We start from the raw sequence: 8,778 nt of genomic DNA, 5'->3' as shown, positions 1-8,778 counted from the left end.
ATCAACATTAAATAAAACATTTGGTGAAGTATGTATAAATATTTCTTCATATGAACATAACACAAAATTAAATAGTTCAGATACACAGACACCATTTAATATATTTCCACTGTTGTCAAAATCATCTGTAAACACCATCTCACACTGAATACAAAAGCAGCTTTAACATCAGTTCTGTGGTCACAACACTGATGCCCCTTTGTAAAAGAAGATATTTGTTTTGTTTTATTTTCAGCAAAATAAGAGTCTAAGCAATAAAAAAAGTTTTGGTCAGTTCAAAGGAGAATACAAAATTATCTTTCAACATGTAACTAAATCAGATGTAGAACAATCTTTTAAAGTACAATCCTTTCCACAGGGGATCTCTGACTTTTATAAATCATGTATGGTGCAGACCACATCACAAATACCAGGAAATACTGGTCATGTCTAAGCTATAAATATTAAAGCCCTTTTAAAATTTTCTTTATCAAAAATTGCCAGTTTACAAATTGGCAATATCGTTTTTTTCGCAACACCAAATAACCTGGCATTAAATGGATTTAGGTGCACTTCTCCTGATGATTTTTAAATCAGGTTCTGGAAAATAAACACTTTTTAGTGAGCATCCTTCATGTGCAAAAAGAAAGCATTTCATTTACACAAATCTTTTGCATCTGAAGATCACCTGGGCAGACAGTGCAAGCGGGGTCGGGGTGGGTTCCACCATGTTTAGACAGAAAATTACAACCCGGAGCTTCACTGGAAGCCGTACAGATCTGAGTTGGCTCTGAGCAGGGTGATGGAGCCACACAGTGCAGCTCAGGACAAGGTGTCGCAGCCTCTATGTGTGCTCCGACAGCAACACAGAATCAGCACGGTGTGGCCCAGATATGGGTTCTCGCTACCCTCCACCCTACAAAAATAACTCATACTCTGCCCTGAATGTAGCCTTCAATTCCTTTCACCTTTGTATCTTTTAAAGAGGTGTGATGATTTTGGGGAGAGATACTGCGCTCAAGATTAAGGTTTTACTGGGCATGCGCCCCACTATAAAACTCTGTATGCTGTTAGGCTCAGAGGCTATACTTTGGTTCTCTCCATTTGAAACGTGGACTCCATGTTTTGGATTCAAAGATAAACTTGAATTTCAGGTGGCAAATCATATTCATAACATGATTTTCTGATTTTTATTTTTTTTTATTTTCACTCACACGTAATCAGGATGGGTGGCGCTGTAAAACCTAGAACAATAGATCACCTCTTTCCTGGTATGTGTGTATTTTAGAGGTGTGAATGTATGTTATGCATACATACACACTCACACACACATATATAACACGAGCTGCACACATAGATACTCGGCAATCAGGAATCAGGGGTACAATTAGCAATACACCAGAAGAGAAGTAGACAGGAAGCTCTACCTGGACAACAAGAAGCAACTTTGCAACCTATACAGTGTCTCAAATAATTTTATAATCCTGTTTCGCTAGCTTGCTACATCTGTATGTGACTTCAATTGAAAGTTGTTGGATTCCTTGGAAACAGAAGAGTTGGGCTAGCTAGGTGTGCTTACCTGAGATCCCAGAGTTGATTATAATCAAAGAGCTGGGCAGATCAGTAATAGGTTTATAATTGCTATACAGCTTCTTGCAAATTTGTAGGAAAACTTTATTAAGTCTTTCATTTCTTAGTAAAAATGTTGAAGTTTGTTAGCTTTGCTGAATACAGACTTGATTTTTATATTAAACTGGATTTATTAAAAGGATACATAAGCCTGGCAGATGCTTTCATGTCTTGATGTTTAAATGTTTGAATCAGCACCCTGGAACCACCCTCCCAGCCCACCCCATCCCATCCCATTCCATCTCATCCCATCCCATCCCATCCCATCCCATCCCATCCCATCCCATCCCATCCCGTCCTGTCCCATGCCATCCAGTTCCATCCTATCCCTTACCATCCTCTCCCGTCCCATCCCATCCCATCCTATCCCAACCCATCCCCGCCTCATTGCTTTTTTTAAATTATTTAAAAAATACTATTCTATGAAGCCTCCCTAGGGATCCGCTTATGAAAAATGACAGACTGCCTTTGCTGATACTGCTGTTTGCGTCGTTTTCGTTTGTCACACTGGCACAGCAGTAGCATCTTGAAAGTGTTTCTGAATGTTTTGTTACACAGTGCATAGCACATGGGGTTCACTGTGCTATTGATGTAGCAAAGCCAGTACCCCAGGTTCCAGAAAGTTTTGGGGATACAGTTGCAAAAGGTGTTCACCAGAACCATGATGTTATATGGGGTCCAGGTAATGATGAAGGCAAACAAAATGGCACTGAGTGTCTGTGCCGCTTTCTTTTCTTTGATAAGTGACATTCGTTTTCGCTTTGTGATTTGACTTCTGGTCTTCAAGGCAAACTTTTTTGCCAGCGTTGCTTCCTTGAAGGACAAGGGCAGGGCTGCAGATGTTTTGGTCACTGATGAGATGCCATCAGAAGCTGTGGTTGTCTCTGCTGACCCCGGCTGAATCGGAAGCTTAGAAAAGCTCTTCTGGAAATTTCCACCATCCTGAACACTTTTGGGAGGGTGCAATTTTTTAGATTTCTTTTCCTTTGACTCTGTGTCGGATTTCTGCAGTTCATCCCCTGACTCATGCAAATCTTCCGAGGAGGGTAGTTTTGTGGAATTGAGGATGGCGCTGTGACCAGGAAGCTTCAGTACGATTGAATAGATGGCTCTGGTCTCTGCAGCGATGTCTTCTTCATCAGAGGAGGCTGAATTTTCAAGGGAGGCAGCGGCATCGTTGTTGTTCCAGCTGTCACTGCTGCTGTGTTCTTGGTCTCCCTGGTCCGTGTTGGGTTCCCAGCTCTTCATTGTGAGCCAGAAATGGCAGCGCCTGTATTTCCTTCGGGTTGAACGTTTCATGCTCTGCCGTTGCAGCTCGTAGCTACTGCAGCTCCGGGAGCTGCCTGTCTGATGTACAAAGCGTGCTGCTTCTGCTTCACTGCCCGAAGCCTGTAGCCCTGCTAATTCTTTGGTGCGTTTCTCGGTCTCCTTGTAGATCCTCCAATACAAAATACTCATAATGGTGACTGGCAAGTAAAAGGCAGCTATGGCAGTGCCAAAAGTGATGACGGGTTCACTAAGAAACTGGATGAAACATTCATTAGGAGGCACAGTCCTCTCCCCAACAAAATACTGCCAGAACAAGATGGCAGGGGCCCAAAGAACAAAAGAGATGATCCATGCTAAACCAATCATCACCCCAGCCCTTTTGGTTGTTCGTTTGGCTCTGTATGTAAGCGGCCTAGTGATGGAAAAATACCTGTCAAAACTTATGACAAGGAGATTCATGACAGAGGCATTACTGGCGACATAGTCAATGGAGAGCCAAAGATCACAGGCCAAGTTTCCTAAAGCCCAGTGGTTCATGATGATGTATGTGGTGTACAGATTCATGGAAATAACACCAATGATCAAATCTGCACAAGCAAGACTCAACAAGAAGTAGTTGTTGACTGTTTTCAGTTGTTTGTTAACCTTAAATGCAACAATCACCAGGATGTTTCCTATGATGGTCACCAGTGCGAGGATCCCAGTGAGGAAAGCAATCAAAACTACTTGCCAGACAGTGTGTCCACCCAGAGGGTCTTTGCTTGTGGTATTTAGGGACATGTTTGTTGATTCCACAGTGGAGAAGGGAAAACTCTCTGTGGTCTGAGGGAAATCATAGCTGCCAATGAGCGATGCTGCTTCATCAAGGAGTCTCGGTCCATGCGAATCTCTCTTCCAGAAGGAACTCACATTTGAAAACAGGGGCGAGGCTGAACTGTTATTTTGCATGATCATTGTGGCTCTCTGACATAGTCTGCAGCAGGGACAAAACAAACAAAAATCAAGTGAACGAGTGAAGATGGTAAATAGATAATTGTCCTCACACATAAAATCCCTTTAGCACTTTGAAAGATGTCTTTAAAAGCCAAGCTGCCTGTGACACATTCCAAGTCAAACACGTATGAGGTAGTACTTGGTTTATGGCTGTGATTAATCTGAGCTTTTTGTAGTAATCACAAAGTGTTTCCTTACAAACATTCAGTCACAGAAGAACCAAAATCCCAGGAGAATTTGAACCCACAGTAGTACTAAAATGCCCCCTAACTCTAACTCTTAATTAAAACACTCCCTGATGGATCTATCCTGGACTCTACATTGCAACTATCGACTGTCGGCTATCCTGGAGCATTCAAAAACTGAATGCCAGACACATGCAGCCACAAATCCTCCAAGTTGGAATCAGTGCTGGTCCCTGGTGCTGTCCTGGCATGAGCAAAACACAGCCCCAGCCTCTGCTGCCTCCAGCTACAGCTAATGACAAACAGAAATATCTTTCTGTTATTCCTTAAACTATAGAGGTACAAGCCAGCACCGTTTCACTATGTCAAGGTACTCCAACCTGTCAAGCAGCAAAGATCTTTTCATTTTCACCTACATTTCAGCTACCTGCTAAAGGTACTAATCTCATTAGCACTTTTTGCACATGCCACTATTCATTTTTCATGCACTTTTTTGTACTCGGACTAAGGTTTTTGTATATCTAATGACTTCAAAATGTCTTTGGGGCAACACATGTTAAAATTTCCTTTGAAAACATGGTCTCTAGAGTCAGGGAAAAATGTTTGGCAGATGTATGTCAAAGCAATCATTAAACACTTTAGGAAAAGAGGAAAAAAAGCATGAAAGGGATTCATAATTAAGCATTAATCATTTACGGCAAGTACTTATGTAAAATCAAGACATGCTCAGAATAGGAATCTGCATTTCCCTTATTTCATTAACTTCTGTGGCCAAGTGATTAGATTAATTGTCATAAATCAATTATATCATCAAGAAGCAAGAATTCTGATGAAAAAAGTCCATCACTGACTGTAAACATTGAACAAAATATGCTGTCAAAGAGAAATGTTTGTTTGTTTTCTAACTGTAAATACTTCCGGAGTCAATAAGTTATGGCACGAGATAATAATGAGTATCAAAATGCACTGATATTACACAAAATATTTAACCAAAAGAGGAGGTTTTGGTTTTGCTTCTTTGATTAATTGTTAAATTCTGTTTTCCCGTAAGTTGTTAGCAAGCCGTAAGACACGATGTGATTTTCAACGCTACAGTTTCTTTGACATAGGCACTAAACAGGCCAACAATTCCTTCCCTTAGCTCATGCACAATAAATAACACAACCCGTCCCATATTTTGATATCTAGCGTAAATGAGATACTAATTTCTCTCTTTATTAATAGGAAGACAAGGTTACAATGATGCTGCCTTATTCTAATCTAATTCAATCCTCTTTTAATGTATTCATCATTGTATCACACAGGATGTGAACATGATAGTAACATAATAATAACAACAGTAAATATTGCTCTGGGAAATCACACAGTTAAATTTAACTCTTTTCCTGATAAAAAGATTGAAAATTTGGAGCAATTCAAACAATTTCTAAAGAGGAAAATGGTGAGATTTTTATCAAATGTAAATCAACATTGATAACTTTTATTTTCTTAAAACCAAAGTAGGCTGAAACTAAAATTACCTTTTATCAAAAAACTTTGACACTCCATTTTTTTTTCTTTGCAAAGTTCATATGAAAGAAATGTGCAGTTTTGCATGAAATTTCAGGCAAAAAAGGTGTTCTGAAAATTTGTCAAGCTGCTTCTCTAAAATGTTGAATATTTTTTATCATTTTAATTGTTCCCTTCCCAAGAAAATCTAAACAAACTTTTCTGACACAATGTCACCATGTCCTTGCCATCTATTAGATAAGCTGTGGGATACTTCTTTTTTTTCTTCCTCAAGACTTACTGCTTCTGACTATGAAGCTGGTGTAGCTCAGGCCACCAAGCATACAGCAACATGTGAAGGCCAATGACATCCTGACTTGTATCAGCAATAGCGTGGCCAGCAGGACAAGGGCAGTGATCATCCCTCTGTACCGGCACTGGTTAGGCCACACCTCGAGTGCTGTGTTCAGTTCTGGGCCCCTCACTAGAAGAAAGACCTTGAGGTGCTGGAGCGAGTCCAGGGAAGGGCAACGAAGGTGGTGAAGGGTCTGGAGCACAAGTCTGATGGGGAGCGGCTGAGGGAGCTAGGGGTGTTTGGTCTGGAGAAGAGGAGGCTGAGGGGAGACCTGATCGCTCTCTACAACGACCTGAAAGGAGGGTGTAGTGAGGTGGGGGTCTGTCTCTTCTCCCAAGTAACAAGTGTTAGAACAAGCGGAAATGGCCTCAAGTTGTGCCAGGGGAGGTTTAGATTGGATATTAGGAAGAATTTCTTCACTGGAAGGGTTGTCAGGCACTGGAACAGGCTGCCCAGGGAGGTGGTGGAGTCCCCATCCGTGGAGGTATTTAGAAGACATGTAGGTGTGGTGCTTAGGGACATGGTTTAGCGGTGGTCTTGGTCGTGCTAGGTTTATGATTGGACTCGATGATCTTAAAGGTCCTTTCCAACCTAAATGATTCTATGATTCTATGTCCTCACTGATCCCTATCATACCGTTTCAAAGAAGCTGAAGAAGTCAAATTTGCACTACATGAGAGACTTATCCCACCTACACTAGTGAAATTAAAGTCTGCAGAAAGTAATTTGCAAAAAGGCAAGCAGAGTTCTGGATGAGAACCATGCACTCTTTTTCATTCACACCCTTTCAGGCACACTCATACCAGCTCACTCCCTTGCCTTGACCAAAGATGACATTCATGTCTAAAAAATGGAGATCCCACATACTCAAAAACTGCAAATGCAGGCCCATGGAAACCCAATGTACAATAACGTTCTTTGATGAAGACAGTGAAGCAGTATTCAAGTTTGGCTTGCCCCTTCCAATGCGTGGGTGAAACACACACTCACTTGTGAGCAACCACTTGAGCCAGTCTCCACAAAATTCTTGCCAGCTGTTTAGGGGCTGGGGTGGTTACTCACAGTGGGGAAAAAATCTTTGACACAAACAGGATTGCTGGAACCCATCCTTGTTGAAATGTTTTACTTAGGAAGCAGGCATCTTTTCCAGAGCTGTCAGACAGAATGAGGTCAAAACCAGAATAGCATGACAGAGATCTGAAATAATGATATTTGCTAAATATATGCCAGAAATGATTAATGTTATAGGGTGCAGACCTTCCTTCACTGACATTAGGGACAGAGAGAAGAGGATGAAAGACAGAAAGCATTCCCTCCACAGACACACTTGTAAAACCTCTACAAGGTAACAACCAACATAGTCAAGTATTGATTAAGAAGTCTGACAGGGAAGCTGAAATGGCGATGATATCATTATGCTGCTTTTTTCATAAAAAACCCCAATACACAAGAAAGGACCACGCAGAAGATATTGATAAAGGAAATGAAACTTTCACTACAGGACACAGAATAAAAAACAGTATCACTTAGAAGTGACGGCAGAAATAACAGTATTACTAAAAAATAAAAATAGTTGACAGTTTGGTAGTACTTCCCATTTTCATTGCATAACGCAGCCATAAACTAAGCTAAGTGTTAGCCTTGGAAGTCCAAATCAACTACCACATAAAAGATACAAATAATTTGCAAAATTGATGTGTAAATGCTGTGCTATCTATCACTAAGTCCATAAAACGATTGTGAATTCTGTTTAATTGTAGACCTTGAAATGGAGTTTCAACATAAATTAACCAATAAATCCTTTCAGAAATGCCATGCTTCAAAAGACTCATCATGAGGAAGCCTGGGAAAACCGAACTTCAGCTGCAGTCTTTCAGATGCCGAGCAAGTGCAGGAACTAAACCTTTATTTCTCAGGTCAGTTCTCCCATCCTTGGACTTCAAAGTAATATCGCTAAGCCGCTGTTTCAATAAAAACCTGCAACAGTCCTTAGCAGTCCAGTAGTTGAGGAAGAGGAGAGACTGAGAGCAACCCACCGACAGCTCCCTGCTGCCCAGTGCAATCCTGCAAGCTGGAACTCAGCTTTTTAAACGCCTTATGCGTTAAAGGGACCTCTAAGCTCACATTGACTGGACTAGTTGATAAAATGGAAGTGCTAGCAGGATGATGAGTAGTCTTTTGTTATTCTGGCTCTTCTATATGCTCCTGCAATTGAACTGTTTAATTCAATAAAAAATGTATTACCCATATGTTCATCTGGATAGGAAACAACTATCACTACCACCACCACCACCATAACATACCATACCAGCGCAACTGGATTTTCTTCCCTAAAGGGAAGCCAAAGCAAGTTAAGTTCTCCATCATTTTCCAAAACTTGCCATGTATTTTCTGCTTTCTCTATAAGAAGTGCTACAGGGAGACAGCAAGAGTCCTGGGTTCAACAAGGTGACCTGCAGCTCAGCCCAGTAAGCCAAGCTCCAACCTGCATCTGCCCAGTAAGCCAAGCTTCAGGACAGAATGATGTGCGGGCAAGTGGGAAAGCAGCCACAAATATTTTGGTAAAACAATGAGTGCAGTACAGCCTGAGTGAGGCAAACAAATCAAACTGTGAAATGATTATAGGTTTATATACCAGGACAAGAGTTTACAAATCACTGGTACGATACACTACATTACAATTTCAAGCCAGGGAGTAACAAAGGAAATTTTTTTAGCCCAAGAATATATAATTACTTACCTAAGATTACTGCTGTGCTGTTCATTGTGGTTTGATTATTTCATTCTTGTTTCTGCATTTTAATAAGAGCTTACAAACAGGCCAGCAAACACTAGAGTCAATGTATGCTTCATGGAATCACAGAATCATAGAACGGTTTG

General features: G+C 41.0%; 1 protein-coding gene across 1 annotated transcript; it reads right to left on the bottom strand.

The window, feature by feature from the left end:
- Positions 1–1,895: 1,895 nt before the first annotated feature.
- CHRM3 (cholinergic receptor, muscarinic 3) lies at positions 1,896–3,853 on the bottom strand. Its single transcript, XM_009702770.1, has one exon. The coding sequence runs from the start codon at positions 3,829–3,831 to the stop codon at positions 2,029–2,031; it is 1,803 nt and encodes a 600-aa protein (XP_009701072.1). The 5' UTR covers positions 3,832–3,853; the 3' UTR covers positions 1,896–2,028.
- Between the last annotated feature and the right edge of the window lie 4,925 nt (positions 3,854–8,778).

Source organism: Cariama cristata, unplaced genomic scaffold (genome assembly GCF_000690535.1).
Source record: "Cariama cristata isolate BGI_N322 unplaced genomic scaffold, ASM69053v1 scaffold46296, whole genome shotgun sequence".
Classification (NCBI taxonomy): Eukaryota; Metazoa; Chordata; class Aves; order Cariamiformes; family Cariamidae; genus Cariama; species Cariama cristata.
The sequence above is the reverse complement of the archived record's forward strand: the minus strand, read 5'-3'. Positions and strand labels throughout refer to the sequence as shown.